Source organism: Callorhinchus milii, unplaced genomic scaffold, assembly GCF_018977255.1.
Source record: "Callorhinchus milii isolate IMCB2004 unplaced genomic scaffold, IMCB_Cmil_1.0 Scaffold67, whole genome shotgun sequence".
In the NCBI taxonomy this organism is placed as follows: domain Eukaryota; kingdom Metazoa; phylum Chordata; class Chondrichthyes; order Chimaeriformes; family Callorhinchidae; genus Callorhinchus; species Callorhinchus milii.
Genome location: NW_024704808.1, coordinates 221,018 through 245,905, shown reverse-complemented (window position 1 = coordinate 245,905; position 24,888 = coordinate 221,018). Strand labels below are relative to the sequence as shown.

The 24,888-nt window shown below is 44.0% G+C and overlaps 1 protein-coding gene across 1 annotated transcript; it reads right to left on the bottom strand.

Moving 5' to 3' along the window:
* Positions 1-346: 346 nt before the first annotated feature.
* LOC103188908 (cilia- and flagella-associated protein 54) lies at positions 347-12,585 on the bottom strand. The gene is made up of 13 exons (XM_042345601.1): positions 12,526-12,585; positions 11,916-12,017; positions 10,531-10,729; positions 9,926-10,021; positions 5,870-5,982; positions 4,921-5,044; positions 4,411-4,505; positions 3,700-3,837; positions 2,665-2,815; positions 1,595-1,662; positions 1,203-1,331; positions 443-623; positions 347-351 (listed from the first exon to the last, which is right to left on the bottom strand). Exons 1-13 carry the CDS (start codon positions 12,583-12,585, stop codon positions 347-349), a joined length of 1,461 nt encoding a protein of 486 aa, XP_042201535.1.
* Positions 12,586-24,888: the final 12,303 nt, after the last annotated feature.

Genomic DNA, 24,888 nt, shown 5'->3' with positions numbered 1-24,888 from the left:
TGGGTTTCCACATGTGTCAGACACCCGGCTGACGCCCCCCAAAATAATCCATTGCTTTTACTGCATAAAGGGCTACATTCTATTTCACATCCAGTCCTGATAGTAACACTCCAAACACATAGATTATTAGCATTACGTAATGTTGATAATCAGCATTGGATCATGACATTCAATAGTGGGTTGCCAACAAACCAAAAATGCATTAAAAAGGACTATTTATTAAGCTAAAAGGTGACAGTATGTTAGAACATGAAACAGAAGAACATGGGTTGATGGTAAATTAATAATAGCAAATACACTGACAGGTAGAAATATCAAAGGGGAGCACAGCTTCTTCTGTGAGCTTTCATTCTGTTTAAGAACAGAAAACATTTGATTCAAAGATAACATTGGTACAGACTCCCTAAACAAGGAATGGGATGCAGGCAGATGTAAACCTTACCAGGACTTAACTTGATGAATTTGAGTGCCAGTCTGTGATAGGCTTGGATGAGTTCCAGATGTAAATCCATGGTGAAGCTGTGGATAGATGTTGATTTGTTGGAACTTTCTTTATCTGTAGTCTTCATCTGCGTTTCACAATGCATTGGGTGGAAAAGCTGTTTCTCACCCATAGAGATACACTGATAGAGAGAGAATAAACTGAATTCAGGAGCAAAGATTTGTCCCATTTCAAGTCATACTTTCAGGACACCAGCCCTAAAGGGTTCCTATTACATCCTGAAGCTGTTTCTCAGCTGAGTTCAGTGACCAGAGAGCCAATAGTATGTCTAGACCCCCCCTCGGCCACCAATAACCTTCCTGCTGACCCAATAGCTGCTGATTCATAGGAGAGAAAACAAGCTGTAGCTGTAGAGCACCGGGCAGGGGGAAACCTTAGGCAATTTTCCTTACTCCACATGCCTCTGATTATCTAGCAGTAAGTAGGAATCGATTGACGGATCACTTTTCCGGGTGTAATAATCCCTTCAAAAAAATGAATAAATAAATAATAATAATTTGGTCACTCAATCCACGATGGTGTGTGGGACACTGCTGTATGCAATTGGCTGCCGTGTTTCACCCACAAAATATGCAGTCTATTCACTTTGCAATGATAAGGCGCTATATCAAATGCAAGGATTATTATTATTATTAACTTGCTAACATGGCTCTCGATCCTTAATAACATATTATCAAGGTTAGCCAAATCCTTCCCTTACCTTTAAACGAGAACTGTCTACCATTGAGGATGCATTAGATGAGGCGACTATTAAGCGAGCAGCATCCATGCTATCGATCGCCTTCTTAGCCATTTTACAGGCCACAAGAATCTTTTCAACTGGCTTTTTCTGAAATGAAAACACAACATTTGGATCATTATTGTAACAGCTGCAAACTGTGAAGTTCAGTAATGATGGGAAATTGTGCCCACATAGAGTTTCCCTCAGTAAAATAATTCAGAGCAGGAAATAACATTTATATTTCCTCAGTCTTGAAAATTTAAACGGCTCCAATAACAACAACAACAACGACGTGATAAGGCGCTGCATCAAATTCCAGGACTATTATAATTTTGACATTGCTCTATGATGACGGTGATTGTGCGACTCACCTTGAAGATGCTTGATGGGAAGCACTGCTCAATTCCCGGCTTTTGGCTCTCATCCTGCACCTGGAAACCTGCAAAGATAAATAGGTGTAGAGAATTAATACTAACATTTCAAGTCACAACATGGTAACTATCTTACTCATTGTAAGAAATATTGTCCATTCCCACTGTATAAAATATTAATAATCCTTGCATTTGATACAGCGCCTTATCACATCTTCGAGACGTCTTCACAGGATATACTGTATAGTGATTATAGTGTAAAGTGAATTGACTGTCTACTTTGTGGGCAAAACATGGCAACCAATTGCGCACAGCAGCGTCCCACAAACAGTTGTGGATTGAGCGACCAATTTGTTCTTGTTTTTTTTCTTGAGGGATTATTATCAGGCGTGTGGAGTAAGGAAATTTGCCCAAAATGTCAATGAATTAAAGAATATACAAACATCCACCTATTTCTAGCTTTGCTAATTCGTGCCAATAAAAAGTGCTTCAAAACACATACATTTCTAGATGTGCATCTGATTTTTTTATGAACACTTTCTGTTATCTGCCCAGGCATATAATATTTAATTCAGTGTCTGCAAACAAAAAAATAAATTATGTTCATCTGGTACTTTTGGACAAAAAGTGCCAGTGAAATTGAGTCGCTTATTTTATTCAAGTGAAAATTATAATAATCCCTCAAACAAAACCTGGTCATTTAATCGATGACTGTTTGTGGGACACTGCTGTGCACAATTAGCTGCCTTGTTTAGCCTACAAAATATACAGTCACTACACTTTACAATATATTCTATGAAGGCACTGTAGACATCTCAACGAATTGATAATGGGTTGTATCAAATGTAATGATTATTATTATTATTATTATAAATATAACTGGATTACTAAACAGTGATATTCAAGAGAGAGTCTGTTGTTTGTTTTAATATCCCAGTAATGTCATTTCTGTTTTTAACCTAAAAATTACTTGACTCTTTGTTATTAACTAAATCATATCGCGTGATCAACAAAAAAAATTAATTTGTCTTCATCAGTGTTGTTTAGCTGAGATAAGATTAGATTTATACCTGATTTCTTCCTGGGTTTTAAATTTGAATCCACCAGGTTCTCCAGCAACGTTATTAAATACAGGGTCACTTCTGCCACCACTGCTGGGTCAATCTCCCCTATGTTGCACCAACAAATCACCTCTTCAGTCAAGCACAGGATATGAATCCACTGAAAGATACCATTACAAAGCATTGTCAGCCAAGTGGTAAGATTACCCACTGACACAGCACTGAAGAGCAGAACAAGTAAATGAACAGGAGTTAGATTTAGTTAGGTTGGAGTCCTGTAGCTTAGTGGTTAGAGCACTCGCCTCACAAGCAAGAGGACCTGGTTTTGATTCCTGAGCAGGGCAAAACCTTAGGCCAGTTTCCTTACTCCACACACACGCCTTTATTTACCAGCAGTAAGTAGGAACCAGTTGTTAGTCAATTGGTGGATGGCTTTTCCGGGGATAATAATCTCTTCAAAAAAATAAGAAGAGTATGATTACTCAATCCACGACTGTTTGTGGGACGCTGCTGTGCGCAATTGGCTGCCGTGTTTTTTACCACAAAGTATACAGTTAATTCACTTTACAGTATATTCTGTGAAGGGCTTTGAGACGTCTTGAAAACAGGGGTTATATCAAATGCAAGGATTATTGTTACAATACATGTGTAAACCACCAGGTAGCAGTACACATCACTGTGGTTACTCAGTCAGGGCCTGCCTTGGTTTGCCAGATAGTGTTCCCAACGGCAAGTTATGTGGGTTTAGCTGGTTAGACTCCAGCAGTTACCCCAACGCACACTATGGGCTCCCCCAAGCCTTGGCTCTTACCAACCTGCGCCTAATACTATCCAGAATTAGATAAGCAGGGAGAGAGAGAGCGTATTCCATTCCAATAATCTATCTCTGGGATTTCCACGTGTAGGTGGAATACATGGAATTCTCAGTTTCGCTCACAAAATATACAGTCACTACACTTTACAGTATACCCTGTGAAGCGCTTTGAGATATCTCAAAGACATGATAATGCACTACATAAAATGCAGGCATTATTATTTCCATACCTTCCCAAAGTGATCAATCTTCTGTAGGTATTTAATGGGATCTGTCAACCCAATCTGAGTTCTCTGCAAAACCATCTTACACTTCTGCCACAGAAACAGGACAGCATCCACCACCATGTCCTTATCAGGCACAGAGTTCTGCAGTGAATGAAATAAAATTGCACCATCAAATACTTGACATGTCTTCTGCAAGAAAAATGGCCATATTTATCAAATAAAATACATTGTTCCAGGTGCATTATTGTTCGATTTCTTCTTTTGTTTGGCTTTCTGTGAGCTTCTTGGGACATAAGTCTCCTATGGATGAGCAGATTGATCAATCAGGAGCTCTGACCTCCACCAATGCCACACTTCTATCTGAAACTCGAATTACCTTCCCCTTTCTCCTTTTTCTTCCGTTATGTTCAGTACTTAGCCTCACTTTAGCTCCACAACTTTCATAGCAGCTACTTAATGGAGTGAGGAATAAAGCCGCAGAGCCGGTGAGTACATAGATGGTGGAGTTTTGAATTAGTTAGTTGGATTTTGTGGGTAGTGGATCTGGGGAGACCAACGAGGAAGGCATTCGAGGTGATGAAAGCGTGGAGAAGGGTTTGGGCTGTGTTGGGGATGAGGTACAGTCGGAGGTGGGCAATATGACGGAGATGAAGGGGACCGGATGTGAGGGGAGGAAGGAATGTGGGGATCAAATCTCTGATGGGACATACATACCTCTCTAGTAGTGCAGGTGTACGTATACAGTGTCTCCGCAAGTATCACAAAATCATCACACCAGTGATTGGATCTTCCAGCCCCAAATGACCCAACTAAATAAAAGCAACAGTACAGTGTGTTAATTATAATTCTAGGTTAGATCAGTGAAGGTACTACAGCAATAAAGTGCTGAATTATGCAGCCATTTTTAATTCACTAACCATTCAAAGACCACCATAACCTGAAGCCAGGAAATGTTCAAAGGGCAACCTGGTAATAATAATAATCTTTGCTTCACAGGATACACTGTAAAGTGAATTGACTGTATAATTTGTGGGTGAAATGTGGGAGCCAATTGCGCACAGCAGCGTCCCACAAACAGTCATGGATTTGAGTGACCAATTTATTATTATTATTATTTTGAAGAAAAAGCAATCAGAAAATCAATCAATCAGTCAATGAATCAGGAAAGGACGGAAAGGTTAAATATTTCACAACATATTCCACGCAATAAATAAACCTCCGTACCTCCTGCACATTTTTCTCTGAGCTGGAGACCGTGTTTGGGTTTCCGATTTGATAGTAAAGGTTCCATCGCGAGCAGCAGTTCCAAATCCAGCTCATATTTCCTCCATGTTCTATTTTCATCCGACTAACACACACACACACCACACACACACAGACACCACACACACAACACACACACACCACACACACACACGCATCACACACACACACACCACACACACAACACACACACCACACACACACAGACACCACACACACAACACACACACACACCACACACACACGCATCACACACACACACACCACACACACACACCACACACACACACGCATCACACACACACACACCACACACACGCACCACACACACAGACACCACACACACACAACACACACACCACACACACACACATCACACACACACACGCACCACACACACCACGTACACACAACACACACACCACACACACCACACACACGCACCACACACACACAGACACCACACACACACAACACACACACACCACACACACACACACACGCACCACACACACCACACACACACACCACACACACCACACACACACAACACACACACCACACACACGTACCACACACACACACAGACACCACACACACAACACACACACACCACACACACACACATCAAACACACACACGCACCACACACACCACACACACACCACACAACACACACACACACCACACACACACGCACACACACACACACACACACATCACACACACACACGCACCACACACACCACACACACGCACCACACACACACACACCACACACACACCACACCACACACACACGCACCACACACACACACACAGGAGAAAATGCACATGGTAAAACACCGACTGATTTTGTTTGACTGATATTCAGAATTTTGGGGTTGATGTGTCAATAAAGTTCACTTACAGTTAGGAAATTGAAAACTGGGCCAATAATGTTGTCAAATATGTCCCAGTGCTCGTAGCAAAATATAGCCTTCACAAACCTCACAACACCCTCCACTGACACTCCATCTTCTCCTACAGACAGCAATTAGGACAGGGTGAAATCATGCCATTTTCTGATCACAAACACTGCAAATAATTAATAATAATCCTTGCATTTGATATAGTGCTTTATCACGTCATCGAGACGTCTCAAAGGATTCCCGGTAATGTAAATTTACTGCATATTTTGTGAGCAAAACGCAGCAGCCAATTGCATACAGCAGTGTCCACTTCCCACTGCCCCCTCCTGACACACACACACTGCCCCCCCCATACACACACACACACTGCCTCCCCTACACAACAACAACAACAACCTGGATTTATATAGCGCTCTCCACGCCGGACGGCGTCTCAGAGCACTTTACAGTTTAGGATCCCGGGGCCGAGCCACGGGGAAGGGGGAGGAGCCAGGGGAGGGGGAGGAACCAGGGGAGGGGAGGAGCCAGGGGAGGAGCCAGGTGAGGGGGAGGAGCCAGGGGAGGGGAGGAGCCAGGTGAGGGGGAGGAGCCAGGGGAGGAGCCAGGAGAGGAGCCAGGGGAGGGGGAGGAGCCAGGGGAGGAGCCAGGGGAGGGGGAGGAGCCAGGGGAGGGGGAGTAGCCAGGGGAGGGGGAGGAGCCAGGGAGGAGCTTGGGGAGGGGGAGGAGCCAGGAGGGGGAGGAGCCAGGGAGGGGAGGAGCCAGGGGAGGAGCCAGGGGAGGGGGAGGAGCTGGGGAAGGAGCCAGGGGAGGGGCCAGGGGAGGGGCCTGGGGGAGGGGGAGGGGCCTGAGGGAGGGGGTAGGGGCCTGGGGGAGGGGGGAGGGGGAGGAAGGTGACCAAAGGTGCGGTCGAAAAGAAAGGTCTTCAGCCGAGACCTGAGAATAGGAAGAGAGGGGACGAGGGGAAGGGAGTGAGGAAGGCAGTTCCAGAGCCTCGGGGCACAGGGGCTGAAGGCACAGCCGAGGGGGGAGCGGAGGACTCGGGGGACGAGGAGGAGGTCAGACCCGGTGGAACGAAGGCAACGGGTACTGTGCTGAGGAGAGAGGAGGTCAGAGAGGTCGGGGGGTGCAGAGGAGCGCAGGGACTTGAATACGAGGTGAGGATCTTGAAATGGATCCTCTCTGAGACAGGAGCCGGTGCAGTCTGACCAGGACTGGGGGGATAGGGGTTTGGGGGTGGGGGGAGGGCCAGGACTGGGGGAGCGGGGTTTGGGGGTGGGGGGGAGGGCCAGGACTGGGGGGATCGGGGAGCGGAGTTTGGGGGTGGGGGGGAGGGCCAGGACTGGGGGGATCGGGGAGCGGGGTTTGGGGGTGGGGGGGAGGGCCAGGACTGGGGGAGCGGGGAGCGGGGTTTGGTGCGGGTGAGAATGCGGGCGGCAGAGTTCTGGATGATGTGGGCTGTATGGATGGTAGTGGAGGGGAGACCGGTGAGGAGGGCGTTAGAGTAGTTCAGCCGAGAGGTGACAAAGGCCTGGACCAGAGTTTCAGCGGCTTTTGGGGAGAGGTATTTGCGGAGACGGGCAATACGTCGGAGGTGGTAGAAGGCGGTGCTGGTGAGGGACCGGATGTGGGGGAGGAAGGATAATTGGGGTTCGAACCTGACTCCTAGGTTTCGTACAAGTTCGGAGAGTTTTAGGGGGAGGTCGGGCAGGTGGAGGACGTGAGAGCCATGAGATTTTAGACGTTGACGAGAGCCAAAGAGTATGGCTTCCGTCTTGTCAACGTTCAGCTGAAGGAAGTTTGCGCTCATCCAACCCCTGAGATCTGACAGGCAGATGACACAACATCAAGGGACTGGGGGTCGCAAAGAGAGGTGGAAAAATAGAGTTGGGTGTCATCTACATACATATGGAAATGTACCCCATGTCTGCGGATGACATCCCCCAAGAGGGAGCATGTAGATCAGAAAGAGGAGGGGCCAAGGATGGATCCTTGGAGTACCCACAGGTGACCGGGAGAGCGCGGGAGGAGAAGCCGTTGGTGCAGATGTACTGCTGGCGGTTTGTGAGGTAGGACTCGAACCGGGCGAGTGCAGTCCCACTGAGGTGGATGACGGAGGAAAGGGGGTAGAGGAAGATGGTGTGATCGACTGTGTCGAACGCGGCGGAGAGGTCCAGGAGGACAAGGAGGCAGAGGGAGCCCTGGTCACAGATAGAGAGGATGTCGTTTGTGACTTTCACGAGCGCAGTCTCTGTACTGTGGGCGGAAACCGGACTGGAGGGGTTTGAAGAGGGAGGAGAGTTGTGCGCGAAGTTGGTTGGCAACAATGCGTTCTAGGACTTTTGCAAGGAAGGGCAGGTTAGAAATAGGGCGGTAATGGCTGGGGTTTGAGGGATCCAGGGAGGGTTATTTTAGGAGGGGGGTGATGACAGCAGTTTTGAGGGGGGCAGGGACTGATCCGGAGGAGAGGGATTGGTTGATGATGTCAGCCAGCAGTGGCAGAGGAGGGGGAGCTGGGTGACCAGTAAGTTGGTGGGGAGGGGGTTGAGGCAGCAGGTGGTGGGTTTCATGGAGGTGATGGTGGGTGAGAGGGAGGAGGGCGAGATGGGGAGGAAGGAATGTAGAATGGGGCGGAGGTAGGAGCAGATGATGAGGAAGGTGAGGGGGACAGAGAGGGTGTGGTGGTGGGTGACAAGGGGCAGGTGGGTGAGGCCGATGGCGGATGTTAAATATTTTAGAAGAAAAGAAGTCCATGACCTCCTCGCACTTGGCATTTGATGTGAAGATTGAGGAGGCCTGAAGGGGGGGCCACGGAGGAGGTAATGGGTGGTGGAAAAAAGGATTTTTGGGTTGTGTTGAGCCTCCAAGATGATATTGGAGTAAAAGCCGTTTTTCCACGAGTCAAAGAACGGCAGTAGCTGTGGAGATGCTCGAGCCACAGTTGGCGGTGAACTGTCAGGCCAGTTTTCCGCCATCTGCGCTCGAGCAGGCGGGTTTGGGTTTTTAGGCAGCGGAGATGGTTGTTGTAGCAGGGGGATCGGGTGTGTTTGGAGATGGTTGTTGTAGCAGGGGGATCGGGTGTGTTTGGAGATGGTTGTTGTACCAGGGGGATCGGGTGTGTTTGGAGATGGTTGTTGTACCAGGGGGATCGGGTGGGTTTGGAGATGGTTGTTGTACCAGGGGGATCGGGTGTGTTTGGAGATGGTTGTTGTACCAGGGGGATCGGGTGTGTTTGGAGATGGTTGTTGTACCAGGGGGATCGGGTGGGTTTGGAGATGGTCCTGGATTTCAGGGGGACAAGGGAGTTGAAGGTGGAGGAGAGGCAATCATGGAGCATCTGGACGGCGGCTTCAGGATCTCTGTGGGTGGAAGGCCAGGGATATAGGATGTTTGAGGATGAGAGGGCCTTTGTGAGGGTCTCAGGGGGTAGCCTTTTCCAAGGGCAGTAGAGGATGGTTGAGGGCTTGGTGGAGGAAAGGATGTGAGAGGAGGAGATGAAAAATTGGTCCGAGATGGCCTTGTCCACTATGCTGAGGTCGGAAATGTCAAGGCCGTGGGTGATGACACACACACACTGTCCCCCCTCACACACACACACACACTGCTCCCCCCCCCACACACACACTGCTCCCCCCCACACACACATTGCCCCCTCATACACACACACTGCTCCACCCCACACACACACTGCTCCCCCCCACACACACATTGCCCCCTCATACACACACACTGCTCCACCCCACACACACACTGCCCCCCCCACACACACACACTGCCCCCCCCCCCCCACACACACACTGCTCCCCCATACACACACACTGCTCCCCCACACCACACTGCCCCCCCATACACACACACTGCTCCCCCCCACACACACACACACTGCCCCCCATACACACACACTGCCCCCCCCCCATACACACACACTGCTCCCCCCCCACACACACACACACTGCCCCCCCATACACACACACTGCCCCCCCACCGGCCCCCACCCCCCCACACACTAATCGCTGTTGTTACCGATGGGAATACTAACCCAAAGCTGACTTTCTTACCTGCAGATGCCATCTCTATAAGTGACTTGAGTTCAACAATTCCAGCAATAGGATTTGTGGAGGAAGTCATATAATATTGAGTATTACCACCGCCACCTAAAACAGCAACACAAGTTATAAGTAGGTTTAATTATTTTGCAGTGTCTGCAATGTAAGCAGCATATAACCATGTAATCCTTGCATTAGATATAGCACCTTATCACATCTTTCGAGACGTCTCAAAGTGCTTCACAAAATATATTGCAAAGTGAATTGACTGTACGTTTTGTGGGCAAAACGCGGCAGCCAGCAGTGTCCCACACACAGTCATGGGTTGAGTGACCAAATTATTATTATTTTTTACTATGTTTTAAAGGGATTATTACCCTCCAACAACAATCTGTCAATCAACTAACAACCAGGTTCCTATATTCTGCCTTGAAAACAGAGGCTGTGTGTGGAGTCAGGAAACTTGCCCAATGTTCCGCTCTGCCCGGGAATTCAACCCAAGTCTCTCGCCTGTGAGGCGAGTGCTCTAACCACTGAGCTACAGGACAGACACCACATTACATTTACAATTTATATACATTAGGACAAGTTGTAGAGCAGAGACTGTGATATTGTACCTGCCAGGATCTCCACGCCAGCTAGGATCAGTTCCATCAACACGTCATATACTTCGGTCTCAGCAGGGAGAGGGGGGCCTGTGTGTAACACACGCCGGTAGCTATTTGTCACGGCCTCGAGTATAGCAAGGAACTGGGCTGCACTGCCATCAAACATCTCTGCCAACAGCGATTCCGTGCTATTGTGGGGCCACGGTAACTGCAATCAATAATAACCCAACTTACGTTAAGAACAAATTCAATAACAACACAGGGCAGCGTCTCAGAGCGCTTGACGGTGGCGGACACGACGGCGAGCCGGGGGGAGGGGAGGTGACCGTAGGCACAGTTAGAGGAGGAAGGTCTGGAGTCCTGTAGCTCAGTGGTCAGGGCACTCGCATCACAAGTGAGAGGACCTGGGTTCAATTCCTTGCAGGGGGCGAAACCTTGGGCAAGTTTCCTTACTCCATACACCTGATAATAATCCCTCAAGAAAAAAAAACAATAATAATTTGGTCACTCATCCCACGGCTGTTTGTGGGACGCTGTTGTGTGCAATTGGCTTCCGCGATTCGCCCACAAAATATACAGTCAATTCAACAACAACGACAACAGGATTCCATTTATAGAGCATCTTTCACGTCGGAGGCGCTGATGTGAGCCAATCAGGAGGGCCTCAGTTTTGCGCACGTTGAGCTGAAGAAAGTTGTCTCTCGTCCAGGACTCGATGTCGGACAGACAGCTGTCAGGACATCGGGGGTCGTGGAGTTGATGGTAGAGGAGGAAAGGTAGAGTTGGGTGTCATCCGCACACATGTGGGAGTGAACCCCATGTCTGCGGATGGTGTCACCACAGGGGGAGCATATAGAGGGTGAAGAGGAGGGGACCGAGGACAGAGCCCTGAGGGACACCGCACGAGACAGTGCGGGGGGTGGAGGAAAAGCCATTCGTGGAAACAAAGTGAAGATGGTGGGAGAGGTACGACCTAAACCACTCAAGGACAGGGCCTTGAAGGTTGAGGTGGGAGGACAAGCGGTGGAGGAGGATAGCGTAGTCGACCGTATCAAATTCACTTTACAATGTATCCTGTGAAGCGCTTTGAGACGCCTCAACAACGTGATCAAGGCGCTGTATCAAATGCCAGGATTATTATATTATTATATCTTCAATAAGAATAATCCTTGCATTTGACATTTTTTTTGGTCAGCCGGGTGACTGACACATGTCAGACCCATCACCATTGCTTAAAAATCTCCAAACCAGGCTGAGGTTTCCAGGCATCCCACCTACACATGGAAATCCCAGAGAGAGATTGTTGGAATGCAATGCGCTCTCTCTCTCTCTCTCTGCCTGGAATAGTACTTCAGACGCAAAAGCCACAGGAGATGAAAGAATACAGAACTCACATTCACAGTATCTTTGAAAACAACCCTCTGTTTGGGTCGCAGAAGTCCTTTAGGCTTTCTCCTGGTCTCAATAACTGCTCGTTTAAAGATAATCACGGACATCTTCAAAAAAGCCAACACAAACATTCTCAGTCCCATTACATGGTTCATTGAAAGTAATATTGCAGATTGCTTAACAATTCAAATGAGGACAGGTGGCATAAACTTGGTCTGTATACCCTTGAGTTTTGAAAGTTGAGGGCTGATCTAAGCAAGGTTTTGAAAATAATAAAGGGATTCAATAGGGTAGCTACAGAAACTATTTCTTCTGGTGGGGGATCCAGAACAAGGTCCATAGTCTTAACATTACAGCGAGGCCATTTAGCAGTGAACTCAGGGGCAGTTTTTCACCCAAAGGCCAGTGGGAATCTGGAAGTCTCTCTCTCCCACCCCCAAAACCCTGTGGATTATGGCTGTGGATCCAGTTACATTGTCCAGTCTGAGGTGTTTCGGGGCAAAGGCGGGTAATTGGAGTTGAGGTACAGGTGGAACAGGCTTGAGGGGCTGAATGGCTTCCTCCTGTTCCTATGCTAAACACTTCATATAATTCTTTCATTGCTGTTCTTCTTACCTTGATAACAGATTCTTTAAAGATTTTGACATCTTCAGGGTTTATGGTTGAGGAGCTCATGTTTTCCAGCTGACTTAATTCTTGAATTTTACATAAAGAACGACGAGCAAATATCTAATTTAAAATAGAAAATTGTAGAATTTAACATTCAGTACCACAAAACAAAGGCTACACAAAAGGTTAGTTGAAATTGCATTAAGCATAATTTATTTTGTTTCCATTAAGACATGGAATTCATAAATTAATGTATGTTACAATTGGAAGTATGTATATACTGAAACGTTTATTTTTACATGAAATGTGCTACATAAATTAAAGTTATTACTATTATTAACTATTATTTTTGATTAGAGCAGATATTTACAAGACTATTCAAACAAGTTTGTTGTGTAAAAACAATAACTTGACCTTATATAGTACCTTTCATGTAGGTTAACTTATAAAAGTGCTTTGTAAAGATGGATTAAAACCCGACCGAGATGAGAAGAGGTAATAATAATCCTTGCATTTGATATAGCGCTTTTCACGTCGGGAGGACGTCCCAAAGCGCTTTACAGAACACACTGTAAAGTGAATTGACTGTATATTTGTGGGCGAACGCGGCAGCCAATTGCGCACAGCAATGTCCCACAAACAGTCGTAGATTGGAAATGACCAATTTATTATTGTTTTTGGTTTTGGAGGGATTATTATTGGGTAAGAGTGTTAACTGTAGACATGGGGACGAGGGACCTGTATATTAAAAATGTATTTAATATGTGGATGGTTTATTGTGAGGGATTTAGTCAGATGTCATTCTGTGTCCATTATGAGCATTAATGGTAACTAGAAAATATCAGTTCATTTATTGGTTCTAACTGATGATAACAATAATAATTCTTGCATTCGATATAGTGCCTTATCATGTCTTCATAAAAACTAATTATTTGATAGTGGTTTATTGCTATATCACTACTAAGGTACAGTACCTCTGCATGTAAGTCAATCTGACAGTCAAAGTAACACTGACACACAGAAGCGTACAGAATTGTTCTCCATTTCAGATAGCGAACTGTCAATAGTGGGACCGATGATTCCATGCAGATACTCGCCCACAGTAAATACTCAAAGGCCTGTGCAAACAAAACAGTTGTGCGTTTTAGTCAGATGTCATTTTGTGTCCATTATGAGCATTAATGGTAACTAGAAAATATCAGTTATTTATTGGTTCTAACTGATGATAATAATAATCCTTGCATTCGATATGGCACCTTATCATGTCTTCATAAAAACTAATTATTTGATAGTGATTTATTTTCCCTATTACCTGGATAACAATAAACTGCTAGGTAGCTGTGTTCTGGTATAATTTCACAAATTTCTTAATGAAAATTTCATACTTGAGTATTTGCTGCTTATATATCATCTAATTAAAGAATAAACCACTATGCCTATCTCAAACTGATATTGTTGTCCACATTGCATAGAAACAGACATTTTCAGCACAGAGAGAGACCATCCAGCACATTATAATAATAATAATCCTTGCATTTGATATAGCGCTTTTCACGTCGGGAGGACGTCCCAAAGCGCTTCACAGAACACACTGTAAAGTGAATTGACTGTATATTTGTGGGCGAACGCGGCAGCCAATTGCGCACAGCAATGTCCCACAAACAGTCGTGGATTGAAAATGACCAATTTATTATTGTTTTTGGTTTTGGAGGGATTATTATTAGGCTCTGTGTGGAGTAAGGAAACTTGCCCGAGGTTTCGCCCTCTGCCTGGAATTGAACTCAGGTCTCTCACTTGCAAAGCGAGTGCTCTAACCACTGAGCTACAGGACTCCATGATGTCTGTGCACCGCAAACTACGTAAACCTATTTCCCCCCCCCCCCCTTTGGAACTCCATCCCTCAGTCCCTTTGCGTTGCTCCCTTCGTTGCCTCCTTCAAGGCATGACTCAAGACCCTCTCTTCACCCGAGCCTCCGGCTACCCTCCTACCCCCACCCTCCCTGCCCTCCACCCCTCCTGATCCCAACCCCCAGCTCGGGTCCAAATCCCTGACTGTCCGGCACCTTGGGTTGTCCTCCTGATGTGAGAGGTGCCGTGTAAATGTTACTTCTTATTGTTTTTGTATTTCCTTTTTATTCCTCCCACTTTCCTGCTGTTTCCCCACATTGCCATGATCAGAAAGACTCACTGAAAGACTCAGTGTTTGGTTGCCTTACCTTAGCAGAATGTCCCAAAATCATCAAGTGCCTACAGATAGTGTAAATGTGAATAGTACCTAAAAAGACACCAAGACACATTAGCACATTACTAATTACAATTTAAAGACATTGCATTTTACCTCAAAAAAGTCTTTCTTAGAATTATAGAATCTTACAGCACAGAAACAGGTGATTTGGCCCATCTTTGAAAGAGCCACCAACTAGTTCCACTCCACCACTCTTACCCATAGCCATAAGTCATAAGAAAAGTCATAAGAAACTGCAGTATTGATTGACAAGAAATTCTAAGCACTATTTTGTCTTTGGTAAATTATACATAAGGTCTCAAATGATGGCAAGACACAAAACATTAAAAAAATTATGTACAAAAAAGATGAAAAAACAAGTTTGCACAACATGACAGCTATATTCAAGTAAATATTGAGAGTATGTAATGCATGTAATGCATATAAGGGATCCTTTTGACAGCCTACTAATTCCACTATATTTTATAGACTATATTTAGGATCAACATATTATAGCACAATTTGGTGTGGTGGAATGGTAGTAATAATAGCCAAACACAAGAAAATGTACTTCATTTGTGATTATCATATGTGGACATGGCATTTCAGAACATCAATACTAGTTTCTAAATAATCAAACAAATATTAATAATAATAATCCTTTCATTTAATATGGCACCTTATCACATTGTTGAGACGTCTCAAAGCGCTTCACAGAATATGTTGTAAAGTGAATTGACTGTGTATTCTGTAGGTGAAACGCAGCAGCCAATTGTGCACAGCAGCGTCCCACAAACAGCCGTGGATTGAGTGACCAAATTGTTATTATTATTTTTTTCTTTGGAAAAATTAAAGAGCGGAAATATGATGCACTAATCGACTAACAACTGGATTCCTACTTACTGCTGGCGTGTGGAGTAAGGAAACTTACCTAAGTTTCACCCTGCCCGGGAATCGAACACGAGTCCTCTGGCTTACAAGGTGAATGCGTTAACTACTAAGCTACAGACTCCACAATTAGATACTTTACATAATATATACACATTGGTCAAAAGTATTGGTATAGATTTGATGAAATAAATATAAAGAATCAATGAGTACACAAGGTAATACTGTACCATTGTAAATCAGCCAGCAGAGCCGTTCTTGTGGCAAAACAACTTGCATGATCAGCCGCAGAAATGTAAGAATGTTCATGCACTTTTTCATGGATTCCAGATTCAGCAAGCTTCCATCAGAATCGATTACTAGTTGGTAATTGCAAATGCTCTTTCCTTGCAAAGCATGAAACTACAAATCAGCAAATAAAAATAAGTTGCATTAATTTTTCGGAAGACACAAAACTATGGGATACTGAATATCCCTAAGAAGAGTTTAACTTTCATTAATCCACCATTTCTGACTAAACTTAAAAATGCCTGTTCTGGTCTTGTAATATAATACAATACAAAATTATATTTGTATAGCACCTTTAACATTGGGAGGATGTGCCAAGGCACTGGATAGTCTAGAATAATCCTTGCATTTGATACAGCACCTTATTGCGTCGTTGAGACGTCTCAAAGCGCTCCACAGATTATACTGTGAAGTGGATTGACCGTATATATTGTGGGCGAAACACGGCAGCCAATTGCGTACAGCAGTGTCCCACACATAGTCGTGGATTGAGTGGCCACATTTTTTTTAAGGGATTAATTGGTGGAAGGAGGTAAGGATGAACAGTCAGACAGAAGAGAGAGTGAAAAAGAAAAAAACCTGTACAGACATTAACTCAGAAGGAAAAGAGAAAACAGAAACAATCCAGTAAAAAGGAGAAATCGAGGAAAGTGAAAGAAGGAATAACAGAGTGAGAGAAACTAATATACAATGTGCAAACTACTAAATAATAGTGTATTCAGTGGCTGCAAAACTTAACAAATATTTGTAACATTATTAAATACATTGTACAAACTGCCGTCAAACTGCCGTGGTGTCTGTAGGTGTGGAAAAGGATATATGAATGCAATTTACTATTTTGAATCATTTCCAGCAATATGAATACAGAAAAAAACACATTAAATCATAGATTAGTGTTGGAAACCTGGCTTGGTCTCGGAATTATAACCTTTTTATTTTGAGTTTGCTATAGATCTGCCAAATGTGACTGCCTGCGGGTGGTAATTTATGTGGTAATTTATTATATTACTTTTTACTTAGTTAAAAATATCTTTTCAAGCCATAATTTCAATTATTCTTTCTTTGCTTGTTTTGACCTTTTGGCAAAGGCACAGGATATTTTTAAACCTCCCCAAGTCCATTTTGATTCAAGGTGAATCCATGATCTTATACGCAGAATGGCAGAACAGGCTCGAGGGGCTGAATGGCCTCCTCTTGTTCCTATGTTTCTATGTAACCCTTTAAGCCCTGATATCATTCAGGTGAAACTCATCCTACCAGGTTATAACATTGGATCAAAAACAAAAGGCAAAAACTGAAGAAAATATATTAATCTATAACTGATTAAACTTTAACTCAAAGAATATAAGGATTAATTCATCATTTCTCATCTTGAAAACATTAAAGTGTTTGTACATACTGTTAAACCAGTGTTCTCTGCGTCAAGTCCACTTGAAAAGAAGATGCTCTTAAATTGGTCTATTTCTGTGATTTCGTCAATGGAGATCTGGTCAATGTTGAACTGCTGTAAGTATCTGCCATAACACTGCCACAAGGCCAGTCTATATTCCTGAGGGCAAACAGTAACACGCAATACAGAACTGCTCTAAAATAATCTCGTGCCAACAATTATTGGTAGTGATTTTCTCTTCTTCTCTTTTCTCCCTTGAAAGCAGTACTCATGCTAAAGTCTGATTTCACAAGCTGTTCATTGTCTGAATCCGGATTATTGCCAAGTATTTGACTGGAGAGGGGATGGGGGGATAAATGTCACCAGGCATCAACACATCAGCAGAAGGAGATTTGAAAAGCAATCTAGGTAGGAATGCTTGGTGATTTCTTTCACTTCTCTAGCCCAAGTGCACTGAAACCAGAGTGTAGATCAACTAACTCAACAACTTAGTTATAATAATAATAATCCTTGCATTTGATGTAGCGCCTTACCACATCTTCGAGACGTCTCAAACCTCTTCACAGAATATATACTTTAAAGTGAATTAACTGTATATTGTGTGGGCGAAACGCGGCAGCCTGGAAGAAGCGATTCGAAAAGCGAGTATAACCTGAGAGACATAACTATGAAAAAATATTGGTAACATTTTTACCGATGCCCAGCTGAACAATTCTACTGGAGGCAGAACTTGTAAACAATTGCTCCAGGGTTTGAGAATCAGATTGTGCCTTTCTGTTGGGGATGTGTAAGCAGGGATAGGAAACTCTGACTGCACCCACTTCCTGCCCTGAGAACAGTCATCCCAATCCTGCAGGAGTTTTGTATTGTATTGTAGCTGTACAGTTTGTCTATACAATGGAGGAAATTATTCCGACAAGACTTCCTCTCTGCCCAGGGAGATGTGCGTACACAACTGAAACTCTGTGAACAGTTCATTCCATCACCTTGCAACCAAACGCGTTCCACGCAGACAGAAGCTTAACTTTAAGTTCACGTGATTAAAAAAAATCTATCTAAAATGTAAAGAACGCTAACTTTTTCCATGAAACGTGAAATTAAATTTTTTTTTATTTGGAAATGTCATAAATATATCCAAATGTTTGATTGCTTGTTTGCAGGAGAAATGTTTTTACCCCAGAAGAAGTTGTGTTTCTTACACCACCATCAGTGGTCGGGCCTTCAGCCTCTCTGCCCCCACCCTTTGGAACTCCATCCCACAATCCCTTCGCCTCGCTCCCTTCCTTGCCTCCTTCAAGGCCCGTCTCAAATCCTCATCACCTGTGCTTCGGCCACCCTCCTACCCCAACCCTTCCCTGCTCTTTACCCCTCCTGAACCCCGATCCCTGGATTCAGGTCCAAATCCCTAACTGTCCAGTGCCTTGGGACGTTCTCCTGATGTGAAGGGCGCTGTATAAATATAATGTGTTGTTGTTCTCCTCCTTTCAAGGTACTAACTCATTGTGCATTATGCGTCTCCGACCGATGGTTTTCCTCTATTATCTCATCCAAGTGATCTTGGCCTCGACAGGTCAAATCAAGTTCTTGACTGTAGAATACCTCACAACTGAGCCTAGTCCTAACCTGACCTCTGCACAAGCACATACACTTTCCAGAAAGAGTCACAGGGGCAGAACTTTGAATTTTCCCCCGCTCTATCTCAAGGTCATGAGACAACAACAACAACTTGCATTTATATATTATTATATTAAATAATGGTAGCATCCCACAGCACTTGACAGTGGCAGAACAAGACGCCGCCTAGCCAAGGGGAAGGGGAGGTGACTGGAGGCAAAAATAACGTAGAAACAGGAGTGGGGCATTCAGCCGCTCAAGCCTGTTCCACCGTTCTATACGATCATGGCTGATCTGTACCTCAAGTCCAATTACCCACCCTTGCCCATATCCCTTAATACCCTGACCTAACAAATATGATAAAAAAACGTAAAAATAACAAAAGTAGTAAACTAGGCCGAAGATGAAATTCTTTATGCACACTCTAAAGATGAGGAAGGAGGGGGCAAGGCAATTCATTAATTCATAAAAAATCAAAATGACAGAAAATTACACACAATTGTAGCACCCCCACAGTCTATATGGTCTGGTTTCACACTTGGTAATGACTAGACATAAAAACCTAGTTGTGATCCACTTAGAGGGAAGGAGAAAGCAAATAACGGCAAGCTATGTAGGTTTAACTGGTTAGACTCCAGCAGTTACTCCAACGCAAACTCTGGAGTCCCCCCAGCCTTGCTTGTCAACCTGCGCCTAATACTCTCCAGAAATAGGTAAACAGGATGAGTCCCTCCAGCGAGAGGGAGAGAGAGAGAGAGCACATTCCAACAATCTATCTCTGGGATTTTCATGTGTAGTTGGGATATATGGAAACCTCAGCTTGGTTTGGAGACTCTTAAGCAACGGTGATGGGTTTCTGCATGTGTTAGTCACCCGGCTGACCAAAAATAAGAGAAAGCAGACAGATTTGTAAAGATAAGATAATGAACAAAGCCTGGAGATGAAAGCAATGTTTTCCATTATTCAGGGATGTTATCAGTCTTCAGACATTTTACGTTGAGTTGTAGGAATGAACGAATTGTGTAATCCTGGATGAATGATAAGATAAAGAAAGAATTTGCCTCAAGTTCTACCCCCAGCCCTTCAATCTTAATCAGTACTCGCCTGCTCCCTTGTCTTATTTACATTCTGTTCATCTGAACATGTCTCTGTGAAATATCAGAACTGTTAGAGTAATAAATATCTTATTAATAAGCAAAGACTAATCATCTTTAGAAAGACAAAAAGGCCAAAGATCATCAGCCACAACCTTGAGGAGTGTTTCAACCCGACATTGTCACATTCAAGTACTGAAGAACCAAAGCACATAACACATAAGTGTTAGTCAACATGAGAGACCATAATACCTATTCGTCAACATGAGAGATGCCAACTGATGGTCTTAGTGAACTGATTCAAATTGATTTACCTTTAGCTGTGCAAGAAAATCTCCCACCATCAGCAATTGTTCATGGTAAAAATGAAGAGGTAATCGATGTTTATACTTGTTCCATATGTTGAACAGTATATTTGCGCTGATAAATGACAATCAAAATAATGGTTACGTCACACATTGCTATTAATGAACAGAGGACTTACTACTGAAATGTTACTATCACTCTTTGTTTTATTGTCTCTGTATCTAAGATTCCCAGCACCTTACTACAGTGATCGACTGATTGATTGCTATACCCTTCGCAGAATATACTTTAAAGTGCATTGACTGTATATTTTGTGGGCGAAACGTGGCAGCCAATAGCGCACAGCAGTGTCCCACAAACAATCATGGATTGAGTGACCAATTGTTTTTTGAAGGGATTATTATCCCCGGAGAAGCGATCCACCAATCGACTAACAACCGGGTTCCTACTTACTGCGAGGTGAACAGAGGAGGGTGGAGTAAGGAAACGTGCCTGAGGTTTCGCCCTACCCAGGCTGTTGGGGCCCTGCTTCTAAACCACCCTAAAGGTCATGCTTTAAATGAAGATAATAATAAAATATTATTATGATTATTATTAATCAAAGATAAAACTGAATAAGATGATCATTAAAGGCAATTAGAGAAGTACAGTAGAGATTATTATCCTGAAAGTCTGCAACAGCTCTGTAGGAAAGGGAAGGGAAGGTGGGATGTCTCTGCTGACTTACCTCCGAATGTAGGCGTCGTGGTCTGGGCCCATGGAATGGAAGGGACCGGCACTGCTTTTATTGATCCTCTTCATAAACAGCATGAACTCCTTCAGCTCTTGCTCCAACGAGAACTTGTTGAGGTTTTTCTTGCCATAGTATTTAGAGAGGTCGATTAGGGGCTCCGTTTGGGGCTCCATCCACCACCACCACCAGCACCCACCTACCTACCTACCTACCCACCCACCACCCAGCACCCACCTACCTACCCACCCACCTATCTACCCACCCACCACCCAGCACCCACCTACCTACCCACCCACCTACCTACCCACCCACCACCACCCAGCTCTGCTGTGTGTGCTCTGCTCTGCTGGTCTGTGCTCTGCTGGTCTGTGCTGTGTGTGCTCTGCTGGTCTGTGCTGTGCTGGTCTGTGCTGTGTGTGCTGTGCTGGTCTGTGCTGTGCTCTGCTGGTCTGTGCTGTGCTGGTCTGTGCTGTGTGTGCTCTGCTGGTCTGTGCTGGTCTGTGCTGTCTCCTGGGAGCTCCTCGCTGTGTGTGTTGGGGACGCTGTTGCTAGGAGACCGACCCGAGCAGAGCCCGCCCACAGGTCTCATTGGTCCAGTTCTTGTTGATCTTTGTCCCTATTGGTTGGCCGTCAATAAGTTACCGCCCACACCAGCCGTTTGTCCTGAGGCTGATTGACAGCACCGACACCATCACAGTGACTGAAGGAGGTCCGCGATGTGCTTCATTGCCTTTGGCTGAGGACAGGGAAAGGTACACAGGGCCCTGAGCGGAGCTGATCAGATGATTGATGAGCGGAGCTGATCAGATGATTGATGAGCGGAGCTGATCAGATGATTGATGAGCGGAGCTGATCAGATGATTGATCATCGTAAAGCTGTGAACAAGTGGAAAACGGGCCCCTACGGCCTCAGTTTCAGACTCAGATTTGGGTATATGGATCGTATACATTAATAATAATAATCCTTGTAGTTGATACAGCGCCTTATCACATCTTCGAGACGTCCAAAGCGCTTCACAGAATATACTGTAAATGAATTGACTGGGTATTTGTGGCGAAATGCGGCAGCCAACTGTACACAGCATTGTCCCACAAACAGCGGTAGATTGAGGGACCAATTTCTTTTTAAAGGGATTATTACCCCCGGAAAGTGATCCGCCAATCGTCTAACTGGGATCCTACTGTTAGGTAAACAGAGGCGTGTGGAGCAAGTAACTTACTTATCACCCACAAAACACAGTCACTACACTTTATAGTATATTCTGTGATGCACTTTGAGACGTCTCAAAGTCATAAGGTACTATATCAAATGCAGATTACTATTTATATATACAATATATATTGTATATCTTATATCTACTGTATAGTATATATATAAATATATATTATGATATATGTATATTATATATTGGGTATACTCCCTGCCCCAGTCCTCCTGATCCCAACCCCACTGCCCGGGTCCAAATCCCTGACTATACAGCACCTTGGAACGTCCTCCTAAAGTGAAACGGACTGTGTAAGTGTAATCTTGTTGTTGTGAGTTGCCTTAATGTTGGTTGATGTTGTGGAAACTCATGCTCCGAAACAGAAATTAGATTAATTCACCACAACAACAGCAGCAAAATTAAATTTGTAAAGCGTCTTTTACGTCAGGAGGACATCCCAAGGTGCTGAACAGTCTATGTGTACTGCAGTGGTGTGTATGTGTGTGTACTGCCGTGGTGTGTGTGTGTACTGCCGTGTTGTGTGTGTGTGAGTACTGCCGTGGCGCGCGTGTGTGTGAGTACAGGGCGAAACCTCGGGCAAGTTTCCTTACTCCACACAGAGCCTAATAATAATCCCTCCAAAACCAAAAACAATAATAAATTGGTCATTTTCAATCCACGACTATTTGCGGGACATTGCTGTGCACAATTGGCTGCCGCGTTCGCCCACAAATATACAGTCAATTCACTTTACAGTATATTCTATGCCATGCTTCGGATGAGACATTAGACGGAGGTCCTATCTGCCTGTTCAGATGGATGTTAAAGATCCCGTGGCATGATTTGAAAAGAGAAGGGAGTTTCAGGAACATAGGCTTGCTTAATCACTGATTCTTGCAAAAATCTGCGAAGCTGCTAAGGAGAGGAATTTTTCAATTCTTGAATCTAGAATTGTTTTATTTTTGAAAAAATAACATGTTAATTATATTAAATGTATCATAAGGTAGTCGGCCTTCTGATCTTTGGTGAATGTCTAAAGCTCATCATCCGAGGTTCAGTTCCAAATGACTGATATATTGAAATGGTCGAGAGAGGATTTTGTAACGTGTTAGTTCTCCCTCTTTCCTGTTTTTTTATTTCCAACTCAGAATCTGTCTGACATTTTGTGGTAAATGTCTTCCCACATGACATATTAAAATTTACTGTTCGGTGATACATTGAACTGTGATAATGAGCCACGGGTAATAATTCTAATTTACAATTGCTTTAAACTATTTTCAGTTAGCTAGTGCAAGATAAATTTAATTTGCGTGGATGGCAGAAGGGTAGGATTAGGCAGTTCATAGAGGGGAATCAGAGAGGTTAGGGAAGGATTACTGAAGGACACGTGGTATGTAAATACTGTATCTTGGCTTTGGCAAATGCAATTAAGCTGTGATCAGGCTCACTGGCAAGCTCATCCAAATAGAAACACCTGCCTCCGTAAAATAGTCCTAATTCTACATACAAATTGGAGGCTTACAGGAAAGGAAGGTATCTATTGTATATTTTCCATTCTTAGCCAGCAATTATAATAATAATATTCTCTTCAAATCTTTATTCTTAATTTCCACCACATTGGTCTTTTTTACTTTAATGTTTCATTCATATTTTTGGGAATTACATTAGCAAATGATTAATCAGTCACAATTAAATGTTGAAAGCACATGAAGAAGACAAAGCGTTTGCATCAACGTACATGGAAGTTTACATCAATATTCATGTCGCTTTGCATCAATGGACATTGAGATCCATATATATATATGTAAAGAGAAGCGCGCATTAACATACATCGAACATCAACTCAAAGTAGAGCTTTGCTTCCAAGTACAGAGAAGTAGTGTATCAATGACATAGAGCTTTGGACCAATATTTACCCTAATATTGATAGGGCCATTCCTCAATGTTTATTGAGGTTTGCATCAGTACACATAGTGTTTTATCTTAATCATTATACAATGTAACACCAATGTGTGTAGTCCCAAATGCATGCCTCAGCTCAATGCAAATACAATTTGCCTCAAATAAATTGACTGCTGATTACAATAATATAAAAATCATTGCCTACCATATGTACATTATTTGTGCAGGATTTTGTATATAATGAGGATAATAAGAATCCTTGATACAAATGCAAGGATTCTTATAATATTCTATATCCTCAATAATAATGCATTATTGCATAGCCAAAATATCCAACATTTCACAGTTCACAAAAAAAAGCCCACAATCAACCGCATATACACTGGCATTCCTCCAAATACAAATACACTTTGAACCTTAATGTTGTTCTTCGGATGAGATGTCAAACCGAGGTCCCATCTTCCTGTTCGTCCTGTGGCGCTATTCGAAAAGAGAAGGGGTTTCTCTCTCCCGGTGTTGTGGCCGACAATCCCCCCAATAAAACCGGTCACTCACTCCACGACTGTTTACGGGGACGCCGCTGCGTGCAATCGGCTGTCGCTTTCCACTTACAAAAGACACAGTCGATCCACTTTGCACTGTATCCTGTGAAGCGCTTTGAGGCGTCTGGACAACATGATCGGGCGCTGTATCCAATGGAAAGGGTCATTGATGTGGCAGTTGTG